The 21,840-nt window shown below is 37.3% G+C and overlaps 1 protein-coding gene across 1 annotated transcript in view; it reads left to right on the top strand.

Annotated features, from left to right (window-relative positions):
* Positions 1 to 21,840, top strand: part of OPHN1 (oligophrenin 1) — a 606,563-nt gene that overhangs the window by 574,747 nt on the left and 9,976 nt on the right. Inside the window, exon 20 of the mRNA XM_065900746.1 lies at positions 5,724 to 6,047. Within this exon, the coding sequence (XP_065756818.1) occupies positions 5,724 to 6,047 (324 nt within the window). The remainder of the gene's footprint in view (positions 1 to 5,723; positions 6,048 to 21,840) is intronic.

Below are 21,840 nucleotides of genomic sequence, written 5' to 3'. Positions count from 1 at the left end.
TCAGTACATGGTGTTGGGAAAAATGGATATCCACATGAAGAGAAATTGGATCCTTATCTCACACAATGTACAAAGATCAACTCAAAATGGATTAAAGACATAAATGTAATACTTATAGCTGTAAAACTACAAGAAGAAAATGTGGGGGGAAAGCTACTTGGCATTGTCTGGTCTGGGCAGTGATTTTTTTGGATATGACCCCCAAAGTATAGGCAACAAAAGCAGAATGGACAAATGTGATTTGTCCTGCACAGCAAGGGAAACAATCAAGAAAGTGAGGAGACAACCTACAGGATAGGAGAAGATATTTGCAAATCATATGTCTGATAAGGGGTTAATATTCCAAAATACATAAGGAACTCATACTACTCAATAATAAGAAAAGAAATAACCCAATTTTTAAAGGTCAAAGGACCTAAATAGACATTTCTCAGAACAAGACAAATAAATGTCCATCAGGTATATGGAAAGTTACTCAACATCACTGATCATCAGGGAAATGCAAATCAAAACTACAAGATATCATCTCACACCCATTATAGTTATTACAAAAAAATGACAAAAGATAAGTGTTGACAAGAATGTGGAGAAAAGGGAACCCTTGTACATTGTTGGTGGTAATGTAAATTAGTACAGCCATTATGGAAAGCTGTGTGTATGTTTCTCAAAAAATTAAAAATAAACTACCATATAGAGTTGTCAACTGCCGGGCTGAGTGTTCAAGGCATACTCAAACATTGATACAGAGCCCCTTTGCAAACACTGGGAGTCATATTGGTTCTTAGTGTTTTAAGGCAATCTCTGTCTAATCATTAGCTGACCACAAAACTAACTAAGCAGTGTCTTTAGTGGCCACACTCAACAAAGAATACAGATTTAACATAAATGGGTGAAAAAAGTCAGTAAACTAACAATAATAACTAAAATAAACAGCAACAACAACAAACCTTGGGGAGAAGAGATAATCTGAATTTCAGAGTTGCTATATTACTTAAACTGTCCAGTTTTCAATAAAAAATTATGAGATATCTAAAGAAACAAGAAAGCATGACCCATACACAGGAACAAAAACAAAAAGCAATCAAATAATTGCTACCACATAACCCAGCAACTCCACTCTTAAGTATGTACCCAAGAGGAATGAAAACACAGCTTCACAAAGACTTACATTTGAATATTTATAGCAGCTTTTTTCATATCAGCCAAAAACTGTGAGCAACCTAAATGTTCATCAACTGATGAATGAACAAACAAATTGTGGTATATGCATACAATGGAGTACTACTCAACAACACATAGGAATGAACTACTGATACATGTATCATCCCCATCCTCCAGGTATATCAGGTTCTTTCAGGACCTCAAGCATGCCCTCATAATCCAGGCCTTTGCACCTGCTATCTCCTTTGGTGGACACTCTCCCTCGGCACCTTCACATGGCTGGGTCATTCTTATGCTTCAGGTCTCAGATAAATGCCACCTCCTCCAAAAGGCCCTCCTCAACCACACCCAAAGTGGCTCTCCTTGGTTGTTTGCCTCTGTCTCTAGTTTGTTTCACTCATACCACTTATTAACAGTTCTTCATATTTTGTGATCTTGTTACTTCTTTTTGGTTGCCCACAGAATAAAAGTTACCAACTGTGTCAATGAAGAAATATAAACTACCATATGATCCAGTAATTCCACTTCTGGGAATATATCCAAAGGGAATGAAATTAGTATCTCGAAAAGATATCTGCACTCTCATGTTCATTGCAGCATTATTTACAATAGCTGCATATGGAAGTACCAAAGTGTTCATCAACAGATGAATGGATAAAGAAAATGTGAGAGATACATAGACACACACCCAGAAACACACACAGGTGCACACACACACACAAAATGGAATATTATTCAGCCTTAGGTACAAAAGAAGGAAAACTTGTAATTTGTGACAACATGGATGAACCTGAAGGACCTTATGCTAAGTGAGATGAGATAAGGGCAGAGAGATAAATGCTGCATGATTTCACTTATATGTGGAATCTAAAAAAGTCAAACTCATAGAAGCATAAAGTAGGATGGTGGCTGCCAGGGACTTAGGGGAGAGTGAAATGGGGAGGTGTTTGATCAAAGGGTACAAAGGTTCAGTTATTCAGGATGAATATGTTCTGGAGATATGATACAGCATTGTGACTGTAGTTAATAATACTATATTGTATACTTGAAGTTTGTGAAAAGAGTAGATCTTAAATATTCTTACCACACACAAAATTGGAAACTATATGAGGTGATGGATATGTTAATTAGATTGATTGTGGTACTCATTTTACAATGTATTCATATATTAAAACATCACATTGTATACCTTAAATATATACAATTTTTATTTGTCAATTATATCCCGATAAAGCTGGGGAGAAAATCAGCTCACATGGATTAAGTACCATGCTAGGTGGAATTAAGACAGTCCCTGGCCTCAAGGAGTTTATAGGCTAAATGGAGATAGATAGATGATAGATAGATAGATAGATAGATAGATAGATAGATAGATAGATAGATACAGATAAACAAATAAATGCCATTAAGTTGAATAATTGCTTAGTATGGATTCTGCACCCATTTTAAATGGACCTCTCTCCTCATTACTCTGTTGAGACCTTTTTTGTCAAGATTACCAACAATCTCCATGTGCCACTCCACTATTCTTATCATACTCAGCCTGTGAGAAGCATTTCATTTTAGTTACTCTTCCTTCTTGAAACACTTATTCACTTGGCTTTCAGGACACCAAACTCGCCTTCTACCTCACTAGACATTCCATTTCAGTCTCCTCTTGGTTTTCCTTCTCTTCTCAATTTCTACATGTTGGAAGGTCCCAGAGTTTTGTTTTGTTTTGTTCTGTTCTATTTTTCTCAGTCCACTTCTTTGTCTATATTTGTTTTCTGCGTGATCTCATTCAGTCTCGTGGTTTTAAATATCTTTAAAATATGAGGATGATTTTCAAATTTATATATCAAGGAGTACTATCTCCCCTCTTCCCATCTCAGACTCCCTGTTCAACATCTCTCTTTAGATGACTCATGGACATTTCCAATTCAAAATGTACAAATACTCTTGATTTCCTATTCCTCCTCAATCTACTCTTACTCTGGTCTCCCTCATCTAAGTAATTGGCAGTACCAGTCACCCAATGGCTAAGGTCAAGAACTTTGGGATGATCCTTGATTACTCTCTTTCCCTTTTACCTTACACCTAATCCATCAGCAATTCCTCTTAGCTCTCCGTGCACATTGTATGTTGAACCTACTAATTCCTACTGCTACCTTCCTGGTAGAGCCACCATCATCTCTTATTTGGGTGGCTACAGGAGCTTCCAAACTCTTATCCTTGCTTTTCTTCTTGCCTGACTATAATTTGTTCTCCACAGCAGCCAGTAAGATGTGTATTCTTTTAAAAATGTAAATCAGATCATATCATTCCCTCTGGTCCAAATTTCCAGTGACTTCTCTCCATTTGTAGAAGAAAATTTACATTTTATTCTGCATTATATGATCCTCACTTACCTTTCTGATCTCATTTCTGAACTTCACTGTCCCTCTGTACCCTCTGTTCTCTCTGCTCTAATCTCATTGGTTTTGCCATTCCTTATACATGTCAAGCTTACCCAAGGGCCTTTATATTTGCTGTTCTCTTGGTCCTAAACATTCTTCCTCCAGAACTTTGCAAACTTTACTCCTTCATTCAGATCTCAGCTAAATGACATCTCTTCATAGAGACCTTCTCTGAATACTCTATTTAAATAGATCTTTCTCCTTCTCCATTACTCTCTATCCTTTTACACTGCTTTATTTTATTCCTATCACTTGCTACTTTGTTCACATGTTTATTATCTGTCTTTCCCATTAGAATGTCAGATCCACTTTTATCACCAGCCTCTAGAACAATTCCTATATATCCCATGTGTTCATTAAATACTTGTAGAATAAATGGCTGGGTGTATAGAGAATAATGAAGGGAAAGAGATCACCCAGTTTAAGGGATCACCTCCTTAGGAGGTGATCTGGCATTTAGGAGAAAGTAGAAGGGAACACTGAATGCCTACTCTGTTGTTCCATACTCCCATTTTAATTGGATAAACTCATTTATTTGTCTATTTACAATCTCCCCAAATACACACCAGAAAATATAATCTCTATGCCAGCAGAAATTTTTCACGCTGTATCCCTAGTGCCAGCATAGTATCTAGCATATCATAAATCCTCAATAAATGTGTGTACTAAATGAATGAACTGGGTGATAGTAGACCTGAGATATAATTTCACCTTGGCCACTAGTTTACTGAATAACTTGGGCTAGTCACTTCCTTATTCTGGGTCTTAATTTGCCCCTCTGTGTGAGGAGTTCTTTGTGCCAGAAGATCACCAATGGGATCACCCACTCTAGACAATTTTCTAACTTTTTTTTAAACTGAGATATAATTCATATGAAATAAAATTCACCCTTTTCAAGTGTAGGTCAGTGGTTTTCAGTATATTCACAAGCTTGTGCAAACATCTAATTCCAGAACATCTTCTTCATGCTTTTTCTGCATCTATTGAGATGATCATATGGTTTTTCTCTTTCCATTTGTTAATATGGTGTATCACATTGATTGATTTGCATTTTTCGAAGAATCCTTGCCACATGCCCAATCTTGTTTCATCTATACCCCTACCGATTGCCCCAACTCAGACATCATGTCATTTCATCCATAAATGTTTCAGTATGTACTTGTAAAAGATAAGAACACTATTTTAACCAAAATCTCAATACCATCGTCATATATAAAAGAAAAGAACACTAAACAAAATAGTAATTCCTTAAGATCACTATCTAGTCAGTATTCAAATTCTCCTATTTTTACATTTTTTTGGAAAAAAACCAGGATCCAAATAAGACGCATATATTACAACTGGTTGACATATCTCTCAGGTCTCATTTAGCTGACCAGAACCTCTGTTCTTAACCACTACACTCTGATCTAGATTTTCTATTACCAAGGAAGGTGATAATTTCCTTAGAGCAGGAGTTCTCAATCGGGGGTTCATTAACAGCTTCAGGGGGTTCCATGAATCTCTTAAAATTAGTTTTCAAAATTTTACATGTATTTGTGTAGGTTAATTTTTCTAGGGAGAATATCCTTGGCTCTCATTAGAGACTCAAAGCTTTACTTAAGAAACAGGGCAACTGAAAAGCATATACTATTGTCACAGGAAATTGTAGACCACAAAAGCTAAGGGAAAGCCATAAAGTGGTGAGTTGAGGATGTCTTTATGAGGATGGAGAAAGAAGTTAAATTCTGTTAAGTGTATTACCTTGAAATTTAAGAGATCTTTATAAATTACTTTTGAGAGAAATAGAAATAGGGATTAAATGGTACCTTATTTAAAAGTAATATAATGTACAATTGATTGGGGTCTCTTAGGTCCCTTTTTAACATATCCCTTTAAATAAAGTATCTTGGCATATTGTGGTTTTGCTGAATTGTGGTCATGAAAATAATACTCAGATCTTAAATTGAATTCCCTGTTTTATGAGACTTGTGACTCCACATGAACTGGAATGGGTAGAGACTGATTTTGTGGGATATCATTGATTTGTTCCATGACAATAGCTCCTTTGAATAGGTGTATAACTTTGCAATATTATATATACAAAGGTTATCATTAATGTTTCCTCTTTGCACCATCTTTTCCTAGATGAAATCCAACACAGAACACCGAATGGTACTATCATCAGCAGTATAGAACCATCCAAGATGCCACAACACCCCAAAATGCCTATGCCGAGAAGTGGGGAAGCAGATCATGGGAGGAAATCCCCAAGCCGGCCTGTTTCAGATGGCAAGTTGGAGTCCTGCCTCGAGGTGGATGTGGGGAAGTTGGTATCTAGGCTGCAGGATGGAGGGACAAAGGCCATACCAAAGGCCACCAATGGACCTGTGCCAGGCCATGGGCCCACTAAGACCTCCTCTTTCCATGTAAAGAGACCAGCTCCTCGGCCCCTGGCTCACCACAAGGAAGGTAAGTGCTTGGAAATCCCACGGGGAAGAGAAATTACCTCAACTATTTTTTTAAAATATTTCCCTAGAAATTGTTCACTTTAATAATTTCATTAAAATAACATAGAATTATGCATAGGATCTTACCAATTAAAAATATTCTCCATTGAATGGATTTTATAATCTCTTACTTAGGTTTCTTTTTTTTTTTTTTTTATCCCACCACCACCCCGCCACTCGCTTTCCCCCCTTGGTGTCCATACGTTTGTTCTCTACATCTGTGTCTCTATTTCTGCCTTGCAAACTGGATCATGTGTACCATTTTTCTAGATTCCACATATATGCATTAATGTACGATATTTGTTTTTCTCTTTCTGACTTACTTCACTCTGTATGACACTCTCTAGGTCCATCCACGTCTCTACAAATGACCCAATTTCGTCCCTATTTATGGCTGAGTAATATTCCATTGTATATATGGACCAAATCTTCTTTATCTATTCATCAGTCAGTAGGCATTTAGGTTGCTTCCATGACCTGGCTATTGTAAACAGTGATGCAATGAACATTGGGGTGCATGTGTCTTTCTGAATTATGGTTTTCTCTGGGTATATGCCCAGTAGTGGGATTGCTGGGTCATATGGTAGTTCTATTTTTAGTTTTTAAACAAACCTCCATACTGTTCTCCATAGTGGCTGTACCAATTTACTTTCCCACCAACAGTTCAAGAGGGTTCCCTTTTCTCCACACCCTCTCCAGCATTTGTTGTTTGTAGATTTTTTGATGATGCCCATTCTAACCAGTGAGAGGTGATACCTCCTTGTAGTTTTGATTTGCATTTCTCTAATAATTAGTGATGTTGAGCAGCTTTTCATGTGCCTCTTGGTCATCTGTATGTCTTCTTTGGAGAAATGTCTATTTAGATCTTCTGCCTGTTTTTTGATTGGGTTGTTTGTTTTTTTAATACTGAGCTGCAGGAGCTGTTTACATGTTTTGGAGATTAATCCTTTGTTCGTTGATTCATTTGCAAATATTTTCTTCCATTCTGAGGATTGTCTTTTCCTCTTGTTTATGGCTTCCTTTGCTGTGCAAAAGCTTTTAAGTTTCATTAGGTCCCATTTCTTTATTTTTGCTTTTATGTCCATTACTCTAGGAGATGGGTCAAAAAAGAAATTGCTGTGATGTATGTCAAAGAGTTCTTTACGTAGTTCTTCCTATGTTTTCCTCTAAGAGTCTTACAGTGTCCAGTTTTACATTTAGGTATTTAATCCATTTTATTTTTCTGTATGGTGTTAGGGAGTTTTCTAATTCATTCTTTTACATTTAGCTGTCCAGTTTTCCCAGTACCACTTTACTGAAGAGACTACCTTTTCTCCATTGTATATCCTTGCCTCTTTTGTCATAGATTAGTTGACTATAAGTGCATGGGTTTATCTCTGGGCTTTATATACTGTTCCACTGATCTATATTTCTGCTTTTGTGCCAATACCATATTGTCTTGATTACTGTAGCTTTGTAGTATAGTCTGAAGTCAGTCTCATTCCTCCAGCTCCATTATTTTCCCCTAAATATTGCTTTGGTTATTCGGGGTTTTTTGTGTCTCCATACAAATTTAAAAAATTTTTGTTCTAGTTCTGTAAAAAATGCCATTGGTAGTTTGATAGGGATTGCATTGAATCTGTAGATTGCTTTGTGTAGTATAGTCACTTTCATAATATTGATTCTTCCAATCCAAGCACATGGTATATCTCTCCATCTGTTTGTGTCATCTTTGATTCCTTTCATCAATGTCTTATAGTTTTCTGAGTACAGGTCTTTTACCTCCTTAGGCAAGTTTATTCCTAAGTATTTTATTATTTTTGTTGCAATGGTGAATGGGAGTGTTTCCTTAATTTCTCTCTCTGATGTTTCATTATTAGTGTATAGGAATGTAAGAGATTTCTTTCCCTTAATTTTGTATCCTGCAACTTTACCAAATTTACTGATGAGCTCTAGTAGTTTTCTGGTGGTATCTTTAGATTATCAATGTATATTACCATGTCATCTGCAAACAGTGACAGTTTTACTTCTTCTTTTCCAATTTGTATTCCTTTTATTTCTTTTTCTTCTCTGATTGCCATGGCTATGACTTCCAAAACTATGTTGAATAATAGTGGCAAGAGTAAACATCCTTGTATTGTTCCTGACCTTAGCAGAAATGCTTTCAGTTTTTCACCATTGAGAATGGTGTTTGCTGTGGGTTTGTTGTACATGGCTTTATTATGCTGAGGTAGGTTCCCTCTATGCCCACTCTCTGGTGAGTATTTTATCATAAATAGGTGTTGAATTTTGTCAAAATTTCTTTCAGTATCTATTGAAATGATCATATGGTTTTTATTCTTCAATTTAGTAATGTGGTGTTTCACATTGATTTATTTGCATATATTGAAGAATCCTTGCATCCCTGGGATAAATCCCACTTGATCATGGTGTATGATCCTTTTAATGTGTTACTGAATTCTGTTTGCTAGTATTTTGTGAAGGATTTTGGCATCTATCTTCATCAGTTTTTTTGTAGCATCTTTGGTTTTGGTATCAGGGTGATGGTGGCCTTGTAGAATGAGTTCGGGTGTGTTCCTTCCTCTGCAAGTTTTTGGAAGAATTTGAAAAGGATGTGTATTAGCTCTTCTCTAAATGTTTGTTAGAATTCACCTGTGAAGCCATCTGGTCCTTAACTTTTGTGTGTTGGAAGATTTTTAATCATAGTTTCAATTTCATTACTTGTGTTTTATCTGTTCACAGTTTCTATTTATTCTTGGTTCAGACTTGGAAGGTTATACTTTCTAAGAATTGGTCCATTTCTTCCAGGTTGTCCATTTTATTGGCATACAGTTGCTTGTAGTAGTCTCTCTTATGATGCTTTGTATTTCTATGGTGTCCGTTCTAACTTCTCCTGTTTCATTTCTAAGTTTATTGATTTGAGTCCTCTCCCTCTTTTTCTTGATGAGTCTGGCTAAAGGTTAATCAATTTTGTTTATCTTCTCAAAGAACCAGCTTTTAGTTTTATTGATTTTTGTTATTGTTTTCTTTGTTTCTATTTCATATATTTCTGCTCTGATATTTATTATTTCTTTCCTTCTACTATCTTTGGTTCTTTTTTGTTCTTCTTGCTCTAGTTACTTTAGGTGTAAGGTTAGATTGTTTATTTGAGCGTTTTCTTGTTTCTTGAGGTAGGATTGTATTGCTATAAACTTCCCTCTTAGAACTGCTTTTGCTGCATCCATATGTTTTGGATCATCGTGTTTTTATTGTCATTTGTCTCTAGGTATTTTTTGATTTCCTCTTTGATTTCTCCAGTGATCTCTTGGATATTTAGTAATGTATTGTTTAGCTTCCATGTGTGTGGGGTTTTTTTACGTCTTTTCCCCCTGTAATTTATTTCTAATCTCATAGCCTTGTGGTCGGAAAAGATGCTTGATAAGATTTCAATTTTCTTAAATTAACCAAGGCTTGATTTGTGACCAAAGATGTGATCTATCCTGGAGAATGTTCCATGTGCACTTGAGAAGAAAGTGTAATCTGCTGTTTTCAGATGGAATGTCCTATAAATATCAGTTATATCTATCTGGTCTGTTTTGCCATTTAAAGCTTGTGTTTCCTTATTAATTTTCTTTCTGGTTGATCTGTCCATTGGTGTAAGTGAGGTGTTAAATTCCCCCACTAGTATTGTGTTACTGTTAATTTCCTCTTTTATAGCTGTTAGCATTTGCCTTATGTATTGATGTCCTGCTATACTGGGTGTGTATATATTTATAATTGTTATCTCTTCTTCTTGGACTGATCCCCTGATCATTATGTAGTGTCCTTCCATGTCTCTTGTAACATTCTTTATTTTAGTCTATTTTTTTCTGATATGAGTATTGGTACTCCAGCTTTCTTTTGATTTCCATTTTCATGGAATATCTTTTTCCATCCCCTCACTTTCAGTCTATATGTGTCCCTAGGTCTGATGTGGGTCTCTTGTAGACATCACATATATGGGTCTTGTTTTTGTATCCATTCAGCGAGCCTGTGTCTTTTGGTTGGAGCATTTAATCCATTCATATTTAAGGTAATTATTGATATGTATGCTCCTATTACCATTTTCTTAATTGTTTTGTGTTTGTTTTTGTAGGTTCTTTTCTTCTTTTGTGTTTCCCACTTAGAGAAGTTCTTTTAGCATTTGTTGTAGAGCTGGTTTGGTGTGCTAAATTCTCTTAGCTTTTGCTTTTCTTTAAAGCTTTTGATTTCCCTGTCGAATCTGAATGGGATCCTTGCCAGGTAGAATATTCTTGATTGTAGGTTCTCCCCTTTCATCACTTTAAGTATATCATGCCACTTACTTCTGGCTTGTAGAGTTTCTGTTAAGAAATCAGCTGTTAACCTTATGCAAGTTCCCTTGTATGTTATTTGTCATTTTTCCCTTGTTGCTTTTAATAATTTTTCTTTGTCTTTATTTTTTGTCAATTTGATTACTGTGTGTCTTGGGGTGTTTCTCCTTGGGTTTATCCTGTATGGGACTCTCTGCACTTCCTGGACTTGGGTAACTATTTCTTTTCCCATGTTAGGGAAGTTTTCAACTATAATCTCTTCAAATATTTTCTTAGTTCCTTTCACTACTTCTTCTCCTTCTGGCACCCATGTAATGCAAATGTTGTTGTGTTTATGGTTGTCCCAGAGGTCTCTTAAGTTGTCTTCATTTCTTTTCATTCTTTTATCTTTATTCTGTTTTCTATGTATAAAATGATATCATCTGCAAATAGTGACAGTTTTACTTCTTCCTTTCCAATATAGATGCATTTTATTTCTTCTTATTGCCTAATTGCTCTGGCTAGGACTTCCAATTCTATGTTTAATAAGAGTGGTGAGAGTGGGCATCCTTGTCTTGTTCCTGATCTTAGAGGGATAGCTTTCAGTTTTTCACCATTGAGTATGATGTTACCTGTGAATTTGTAATATATGGCCTTTACTATGTTGAGGTACTTCCTTCTATACCCATTTTATTGAGAATTTTTATCATATGTGGATATTGAATCTTGCCAAATGCTTTTTCTACATCTATTGAGATGATACATTTTTTAGTTTTCATTTTGTTAATGTGTGGTTTATACATTGATTGATTTGTACATATTGAACCATCCTTGCATCCCTGGAGTAAATCTTACTTGATCACAATGTATGATCCTTTTAATGTATTGTATTGGATGTACTAATATTTTGTTGAGGATTTTTTCATCCATGTTCATCAGAGATATTGGCCTGTAACTCTGTTTGTGTGTGTGTGTGTGTGTGTGTGTGTGTGTGTGTGTGTGTGTGTGTGTTGTCCTTGTCTGGTTTTGGTATCAGGGTAATGTTGGCCTTGTGAAATCAGTTAGGAAGTTTTTCCTCCTCTTTAAGTTTTTAGAAAAGTTTGAGAAGGATAGGTATTAAATCTTCTTTGAATGTTTGGTAGAATTCACCTGCAAAGCCGTATCGTCCTGGACTTTTGTTTGGTAGAGGTTTTTGTTTACTGTTTTAACTTCTTTATTAGTGATCAGTCTATTCAGATTTTCTTTCTTCATGACTTAGTCTTGGAAGGTTGGGATTCAAGAATTTGTCCATTTCTTCTAGGTTGGCTGATTTGTTGGCATATAGCTATTCATAACATTTTTTTATAATTATTTGTATTTCTGTGGTATCTGTTATTATGTCTGTTCTTTCATTTCTGATTTTACTTATCAGAGACTTTTTTCTTAGTGTCTAGCTAAAGGTTTGTTAATTTTGTTTATCTTTTCAAAGAAACAGCTCTTAGTTTCATTGATCTTTTGTATTGTCTTTTTGGTCTCTATTTCATTTATTTCCACTCTGATCTTTATTATTTCCTTTCTTGTACTGACTTTGAGCTTCATTTTTTTCCTTTTTTTTCTAGTTCATTTAGGTGTAAGGTTAGATTGTTTCTTTCAGATGTGTTTCTTGTTTCTTGAGGTAGGCCTGTGTTGCTATAAACTTCCCTCTTAGTACCACTTTTGTTGCATTCCATAAATTTAAGTATGTCGTATTTTCATTTTCATTTGTCTTCAGGTAATTTTCGATTTCTCCTTTGATTTCTTTGTTGTCCCAATAGTTTTTCAGTAGTATGTTGTTCATTCTCCACGTATTTGTAATTCTTGTAGATTCTTGTAGTTGATTCTTGTAGTTTCATTCCATTGTGATTGGAAAAGTTGCCTGATATTATTTCAATCTTCTTAAATTTATTGAGACTTGTTTTGTGTCCCAACATATGGTCTATCCTTGAGAATGTTCCATGTGCACTTGAGGAGAATATGTATTTTGCTACTTTTGGGTGGAATGCTCTGTACAAATCTATCAAATCCATCTGGTCTAATGTTTCATTTAAGACTGCTATTTCCTTGTTGACTTTCTGTATGGATGATCTATCCATTGATGTAAGTTGGGTGTTAAAGTCCCCTACTATTATTGTGTTGCTATCAATTTCTTCCTTTAAGTCTGTTAATAATTGCCTTATATATTTTGGTGCTTCTACATTAGGTGCATTATATTTACCATTTATTAAGTATCTGCTATGTTCCTGGCACTGTACTAGGTACTAGCATAATATTTCTTATCCTCACAAACTTATTGTGAAGAATATATATATTTTTTCTACTAGAAAACTGAGGCTCCCAAAGGTGTTAATTGCCAAAGGTTCATAGTGAGTAACTGGCAGATCTGGGATCTAAGTCTTAGCAAGTCTGGCAGGCATCAAAGTCTGTGTTCTTTCCAGTAAGGCAGAACTATCACTTTACCTTCCTATAAGAAGCTTTGAACCTGTGAACTATTGTTTTCTCATTCTTACTTTCCAGTATAGTAGAAATAGGGACAAGAGGGCACAACTGCAGCAAAACTATGGGCTTTTTAAGTTACAAATTCAAAATGTGGCTGACTTCTGCAAATTTAATTGGCTACTAGATGGGGAGACTCATGTTGGGAGGTTGTGACTAATCTAGAGGGGACTAGGGGGAATATAATTCTATGAAAAAAGAGACTTTGATATCACAAAGGCTTAGATCCATATCCTGACTCTTTTATTTTCTAGCTAGATAGCCTTTTAAAAATGTGCCTTATGTTTTATATCATGTCCTGTTCCAAAAAAGATTTAAGGCATTTCACAATATAGAAAAATATAAGAACTTAAAAATAGTAAGAATAATTGCTGTGTAACTGGCCCCTTTCTAGGTGTTGAAGACATAAGAGTGAATAAGACATACAGGGTCCCTATTGTCTTTAAGCTTTTATAAGGACTTAGCAAGCCTAAGCCTTAATTTGTTGAAAAAAAGTCAAAAGAAAAATATGACATGACACGAAAATTATATGAAATTCAATTTTCCATGTCCATAAACAGAAACATGTTCCTTCATTTACATGTTGTCTGGAGCTGCTTTCATGATGTGGGTTGTTGCATGTAACAACCTCAATATGGGTTGATGGCATTGTCTCAGAGCACAATTCAGTAAAAGCTATTCTATGGGGCTCTGAAAAGATTTCTACTAAGTAACTGACTATGAATTCTCTAGCTTGACACTGATGCATCTGTATGATTACAGTTTAGTTATTTAACCTCTTTGTACCTTGGTTTCCTTATCTGTAAATGGGAGAAACAGTTAATCCCTCAGAATTATTGCTAAGGTTAAAAGGAATAACAAATAAAGTATCTGCTATATAATCAATATGCAGAATATGTTATTAATTCCTTCCACTTTTCCTCCCCTTCATAAGATTTGCCTCTTCTCGGAAGTAACAAGTTAAGCCAGACTTCTATGTACACAACTGCTTCAATTTATAAGTCATATGTTGACCTTCACATCAATCTGGTAGATAACTGGATAACTCAACTTATATTCATCACAGTAAAGTTTGTCTTGCCTGTCACCAAGCCTTGGGGTCAGTCAGATCTTATCAGCTCAGCCCACACAGTAACTTAGCCCTCCCTATCAGTTCTGCTTTCACCATCTTCTGCTGCAAAGTTAAATCCCAACGACATTCCACTCTTCCCCTTCCTCCTTAGTCCTGCCTCAGGCTGCTGGCGGCAGCTGCTCTGATCTAATGGTTTCAGTTAATGCGAGTACTCATTTGACTGTCCAGTATCAGCCAGACTATCTAAATCTGGGCCACAGCACTCCCTGGCATTGCTTTCTGCCTTAAATCAGTTAGCAACAGGCCAGTGTGATGCAGGTTTTCTCAAAGACCCATGCCTCCAGCCTTGGCTACAGGAAGTAGAACTGAGGTAGTACTCCTGCCCTTGGTGAAGAATTAGCCAAACCTCTGGTGTAGTTGCCTCTTGGAACTTTCCCTACTCCCACCTCCTCACATCGTATTCCCTCCCTTCCTCCCCATTTTGGCTGTCACTCCAGTGACAGATATCGGGCATCAGAACAAATATCAACTAAACAAAAACTGCAAAAAACTCTGATCCCAACCTATAACTAATAGTTGTTAGCCACAGGTTCTATCCCACAGCCTGAAATGGCAATGTCACAGGGAGAGAGCTGTCACCTTAGCTGACCCACTCTGCATCTTGTTGTTGTCACTTCAGTTCAGCTCCTTCTTCAGAGCTTTGCCTGCCATCCTGAGGGTCAATGCATAGGTCTCTTTGCTTTAGTGATACAACTGTGCCACTGTCCTATCCACCATCTTCACTCCTTGCATTGATCCAACATTTGAATAGACTGGATGTGCTCCACATATTTTTTAGTAATTAAAGATAGCAAAAACAAGGTGCATGTTAAATTGCTTTGTTCCATGACACTCAACTTGATAATGTAACCAATATTGTTTGCTGATGTAATTTTGTCAAGGGCCCTTTTCTGTTCCACATGTGGAACTGGACATGTATCTTCATCTATTGCATCTAATCATTCTGATAGGCCTTTGAGATAAGTTTTATTTTCCCAATTTCACAGATGGAGAAACTGAGGCTCAGAGAAGTGAAACAGCTTGCCCAGAGTCACCCACATTGTAAGATGTGGAGATGGGGATTGAACCTTGGCTCCCTGGGTATCACATTCTTATTTCTTAAGTGGCTTCAGCTACCTTCCCCTTTCTGTTTTCTAAGAAGCATTCACTTTTGGAGGAACAAAATTATACAAGCCAAATTTCCTGCCTTCCTTTGATGTTGCTGCCTCTTACCAGGCCTGGCTTTGGAAAGGGCATTTTGTAGCTTCTACAAAGGGACTTAGGACTTTCCTTTGGGGAACGGAGAGGAAGGACATCTACTTACATGTATTTGTTCATTTATTCAGGCACAGTGCTGTGCAATTAGAGAGACAAAGATGAATGGCCATGTTCCCTGCCCTCCAAAGGTTCATGGCGAGGCTGGCATGTAAGCAACTAGTCCCAGTCCATTGTCATCCATGTTCTAGTGGGAGTTAGAATACATTCCAGTAGGAGCATGGGGTAAAGAGCCCTTCACTGTTCCAGAGGTTCTGAGATAAAAATGGAGAATACATCCACACTGAGACCCTATGACATATGGGCTTAGGAGCCTCTGTCTTGACTGGAGAGAGAAGACTGCATTCTGGTAGCATGCTTTTGGGCTTGGGGAAAGGGTGCTTGTAAGGCCCTGCTCAGCCACAGGGCCATCAATTCTCCACTGGGGTGACTAATGCTATGAGTAGCATTTGCATCTGCTCTAAAAGTATTAGGCACAGACTTGCTCTTGCAGTAATGAGCTTTGTGGCCATTATCCACATTTTCTTGTTTGGACTCATTATGCTTTTAATAATGTACTGTGTTTAGTTTTCATTCTCTGGCTTTCCTGGAGCCTAACTCCAAGTTGATTCACAGGGGTCAGAGGCTTTAAGGTGATCATGGGGGAATGTCGTAGAAAGAGATAGATGATTCTAGAAGTTTGAGGGAATCTACAAGTCAAAACAGCCTCCCTTTACTCTGTACTCTTGGGTGAGGTGTAGATGGATGTAAAAAAAGGTGGAAGAAATTGGCTTAAGGTTGAATATTGATGTTTATCAAGTCCTAAGAAATCTATAAATGCTAAAATTCTTTAGTTATGGTCATTTGATAGAGAATGGGGAGGGAGAGGATAGGTTGGGCTGGAGAGGGAGGTCCAAAGAGTCAAGTTGTGGACCGAGGTTAAAAATAAATTAAAAGGAAGTACAATTTGGTAAAAATACCAATAAGCTCAAAAGGCTTAGTGAAGTCTCAGATATGACTTAGGCTCCAGAGTCACTGAGATGTGAGTTTGAATCCTGGCTCTGCCTCATCCTAGCTGTGGGACCTTGGGCAAGTCACAACCTCTCTGAGCCTTAGATTTCTAATTTGTAAAATGAAGATATTTGTGCCTATAGGATTGCTGTAATGATGAAATGAGATACCAATGTACTTGGCACATAATGAGTACTAAGTAAAAGGTAGCAGTTGTTTTGCTTTTACAGGAGGCTAATTACTAACTACACAATCTTAATTAGGTGAACTTCACTTCTCTGAGCCAGTTTTCTCAACTGTAAGTGGGGACAATGCCTATATTGCAGGTAAGGTTTTTGTGGGGATTAAGTAAGATTAGGTATACAAAACATCTAGTAATATAAAAGAAGTTCAAAAAATGATAGTGGTAGTGGTTGGGTAACAACCTCTCAGGAAATGGCAGGCATGGAAGATGGTAGATATTTACTCTTCTATATTCTAGAGCCTATGAGAAGCCTCAAGCTTCAAATGTAGGTGTCATAAAAGAGCTCAGAACTACTCTTTCCACCCTCAACCTATCTCTGACCATTCCAAACACTCAGAAATAGGAGGACTGTTGATAAGGGGAAGGGGCAAGGAAGGATTCTTAGCCATCCCTCAAAGTCCAGCTAAAGTCCTATTACCTCCATGAAGCCTTTTGACAATTCTGCCCGAGGGAACTCTCCCTTACCTCACTTCTTTTGGCACCCAACTTTGACCCTTTAATTGTGGATGCTGAGTTACTGTATTCATGCTTATTTCCCATGAGTATGACTTCATTCTCCAACTCAGATTTAAGCCCCTGGATGGCAAAGTCAATGTCAAATCATTTGTCTGCATCTGTTGTGAGAGCATAAGGCCAGGCACAAAAGCCCTCAAGGAACACTCAGTCTATTGAACACCTTTCAATTTAGATTTTAGAATAACCCTGAAATTTGGGTATATCATGTTTGTGTTTGTCACAGATGGCACAAATGGGGACTTCAAAAGGGAAAGCTTTTTCCGTTGTCCTTCTAATGGACTGAACTGCGTTTTTCTTTTCTCAATGAGTATTGAATACCAGTTACATGCAAAGCAATTTACTTGGGCCCCTGATGCATGCAGAAAGGAATCCCACTTAGATCTAGCTCTCAGGTTGCTCCATTTTAATAGGGGAGATAGAGCCACCAAAACAAAGAGCCCTGATTCAAAGTACAAGGTGGTTGGTGCTGTAAGAGTAAGAGAAAGGAACTTGGAGCATATTAGGCTTCTAAGAGATGTGGCACTTAAGCTGAATCTTAATAGATGATGCAAATTTGGGCATATTAGAAGGGGTAAAGGGCATCTAGGAAAGAAATGATTAATTGTAGGATGTGTACGTGGAACAAGAAATAATACTGTTTCTGTGGACTATGGGATATGTAAAGAGGAAGGGTGGAAAGTTAGACCAGAAACATCAGTTGAGGCCAGGTGGAAGAAGGTAGTGAATTCCAGGTTAAAAAATGTTTGAGTTTATTCTGCAGGCAACAGGGAGCTGTGAAATCTAAATCTAGTATCTATCTATCTTTCTATCTGAAGATTTTTTTCAAGCTGGTTAGGTACATGATCAGAACTGACTTCTAGAGTATTCCACTGTAGCATATAAAAGTCAGCGGGGAGAGATATAGGCCTATAGACTTATATCATGGACCTACTGATCTGGAAAATAGTCCAAGTTCACATTGTACAGGTAGGGAAGTGATCTGCTCAAGCTCACACAGCAAGTTAGTTTTAGTATTAAGACTGGAATCTAGGTCTTTTGACTCCCAGTTATTATTACTCTTCCATCCCTGCCTCCTCAGTTTGACACTGTGGCTACACTATCGCAAATTAGAGGCAGGAGAGAACAACATTGGGGTCTTTCAAACAAGAAAACCCATTGCTACTACTTCAAAGTTTGACTTAAAATGAATCATCAATTTGCAGCACCCAATAAAGAGCCTAGGAGGATGCAAGGCTGATGACATTTGTTTTCTGAGGCCTTGGGTTGATGTCTATTTGGATGTGGCTGCAACTGGGAAATGAATGGGTTTCATATTTCAGGGGGAGTCATCTGGTTCTCTCACCAAAGGAAACAGTAGCCTTAGGGTGGACACAGCTTCAGGTAGAAATGTTTTCTGGCTCTGACTGTAGCATATGCTTCCTATCCAATACCTCCTCCAGTGACCAGTAGAAATGGAACAGCATTGTCAGCTGTTATAATCCGATCTGCAGTGAGCAAGCAGCATCATATGGCCTAGTGGTTCTCAACTCTGGCTATACATAGCATCACCTGGGGAGCTTTTAAAAATACCCATACCAAGGTGCTACCCCAATCAATTAAACTAGGCTCTCTGGGGATGGGTCCCCAGTACTGTATAATTTCAATGTTCCCAATGTATAGCCAAGGTTGAAAATCACTGATACTTCTGACCACTTGGGCTTTGGAAAGCAGATGGACCTGAATCTATTGCCAATTAACTATGGGGTTATACTTCTCATCTCTGTGTTTCTGTTTCCTCAACTGTAGAATAGGCATAATGCTTCTTGTCTTTCAGGGTTAGGGCCAATGTTAAATGAGAATATATGCATAAAGTACTGAGTATATTATCATAGTACCTGGAACAGAGCAGGTGTTCAATAAAAAAGGTAGCTAAATTTTTTTACCAGTTATTTTATTACCATTACCATTATTATTGTCATTTATAACTTTTTATATTACTACTAATAACAACAAAACAGCAGACACTGGGAAGAAAAGTGGATGCAGAAACAGGAGATATGAGTTTTAGTCCTCACTCTACCACTTACGTAACTATATGATTGCGGGTGAGTGAGTTCACCTTTCCGAACCTTAGTTTCCTTCTCTATAAAATGGCAAAGATAAGACCCATCTGCTATTCTTTCCTCCCAAGCTTACTGTGAACATCAAATAGTTAATTGGGAGAGTGCTTTGAATATTATAATGTGTTAGAAAAATTGGATTATTATTATTATTTTGGTCACTCTTTAGCTGCAATTCTGTGTAACTGACCAGGTGCTAAGGGGAATGGCATGTCCAGAAATGTAAGATACAGCCTAGTGTGTAAATGAATAGTACTTGCTTCATACCTCCATTAGAACACCAATCACACTGTATTATCATTATCTTTTTTCATATCTGTTTGCCTCACCAGAATGACTAGCTGGAGGAATTAAAAAACCCCATGGAGCAATATATAAGTACTTCATGAGTGCTTACATGGATGGAAATTACCAATGCCAGCTCAAGTGTTCAGAGGATTGAGATTTGAGCTGACTGTTTAGGGGTAGTTACAGTACAGATAAGACATGAGAACAGGGACATATATCATGAAAGAAGCATAACAGAGTCTAACACTTACTTATCCCTGCTACATGCTAGGTATTCTCTAAAAGCCATCTAATTTAGTCCTTACAACCAGCTTGTGAGGACGGGTTATTATATCCATTTCCCAGATGAATACCTTGATAGTCAAAGAGTTGAAATAACTGCACAGGGTCCCACAGTTTGGAAGTCGCAGAACAAGGCCTGAAAGCAGGGTCTGCCCAACTCCAGACTTACTTTCCACACTGTACCATACTGTCTCATCTAGAAGAGTCAAGGGCTTGCTGCTTTGATAGGGCCAGTGAGGAGACCAGTTTATCAAAAGTAGAGCTGGTATTTAAAGTCTAGCACTAGTACCTGGTTTAATAATTTGGGACCAGCTCATAGAGGGCCTTGAATTTATGTTAAGGAGTTTGAACTTATCCTGTACATTTTATAGTCACTGAGAAAATCTTTAAGGAGAAGAAATACAGTGTGGAAATACTTAAGGTAAATCTTACAACAGTATTATATGGATTAAAGTTAATATTTTTTACATTTACCTTAAAAAGTTTTGTAGAAGAAAACAATGAATATCAAGGTTTACTGACAAAAATTGAATGAATATCAAGATCTATTAACACCCTTGCATAGTTGCAAACGTGTCTATTTGCAGATGTTGTTCATCAGGCCATGAACATTTTTTGTGGACTTTTTTTCGCTTAATATTATTTTATATGAATCCGTTTTTTGACCTAGCCTAAATCCTTGTCATTTCATGCATAATATATATTGGTTAAATACTTGTAAGAATTGAATTGTTTGTTTATCAGCCTTTGTGGTTGGGTCTGAATTTTTGCTGTTAAGAAGCATGTTTAGGGTTTCCCTGGTGGCGCAGTGGTTGAGAGTCTGCCTGCCGATGCAGGGGGCATGGGTTCGTGCCCCGGTCCGGGAAGATGCCACATGCCGCAGAGCGGCTGGGCCCGTGAGCCATGGCCGCTGAGCCTGCGCGTCCGGAGCCTGTGCTCCGCAACGGGAGAGGCCACAACAGTGAGAGGCCCGTGTACCGCAAAAAAAAAAAAAAAAAAAAAAAGGAGCATGTTTATGTGCTACTTGTTTTCCTTATTTTTTTTCTTTAGAGTTAATTTCTTTGGGCCTGTTCCCCAAAGTGGATCAACTGGATTAATGAGTATGAACTGTCTCACATATATTATTTTGCATTTCATTCACATTGTTCCAGAATTCTTTTTGTTTTGTTTTGTTTTGTTTTTGTTGTTTTTTTATACTGCAGGTTCTTCTTAGTCATCAATTTTATACACATCAGTATATACATGTCAATCCCAATCGCCCAATTCAGCACACCACCATCCCCACCCCACCGCAGTTTTCCCCACTTGGTGTCCATACGTCTGTTCTCTACATTTGTGTCTCAACTTCTGCCCTGCAAACCGGCTCATCTGTACAACTTTTCTAGGTTCCACATACATGTGTTAATATACGATATTTGTTTTTCTCTTTCTGACTTACTTCACTCTGTATGACACTCTCTAGATCCGTCCACGTCTCAACAAATGATTCAAATTCGTTCCTTTTTATGGCTGAGTAATATTCCATTGTATATATGTACCACATCTTCTTTATCCATTCGTCTGTTGATGGGCATTTAGGTTGCTTCCATGACCTGGCTATTGTAAATAGTGCTGCAATGAACATTGGGTGCATGTGTCTTTTTGAATTATGGTTTTCTCTGGGTATATGCCCAGTAGTGGGACTGCTGGATCATATGGTAAATCTATTTTTAGTTTTTTAAGGAACCTCCATACTGTTCTCCATAGTGACTGTATCAATTTACATTCCCACCAGCAGTGCAAGAGGGTTCCCTTTTCTCCACACCCTCTCCAACATTTGTTGTTTGTAGATTTTCTGATGATGCCCATTCTAAATGGTGTGAGGTGATACCTCATTGTAGTTTTGATTTGCATTTCTCTAATAATTAGTAATGTTGAGCAGCTCCTCATGTGCTTCTTGGCCATCTGTATGTCTTCTTTAGAGAAATGTCTATTTAAGGTCTTCTCCCCATTTTTGGATTGGGTTGTTTGTTTCTTTAATATTGAGCTGCATGAGCTGTTTATATATTTTGGAGATTAATCCTTTGTCCGTTGATTCGTTTGCAAATATATTCTCCCATTCTGAGGGTTGTCTTTTCATCTTGTTTATGGGTTCCTTTGCTGTATAAAAGCTTTGAAGTTTCATTAGGTCT

Source organism: Phocoena phocoena, chromosome X (assembly GCF_963924675.1).
Source record: "Phocoena phocoena chromosome X, mPhoPho1.1, whole genome shotgun sequence".
NCBI lineage: Eukaryota > Metazoa > Chordata > Mammalia > Artiodactyla > Phocoenidae > Phocoena > Phocoena phocoena.
The sequence above is the reverse complement of the archived record's forward strand: the minus strand, read 5'-3'. Positions and strand labels throughout refer to the sequence as shown.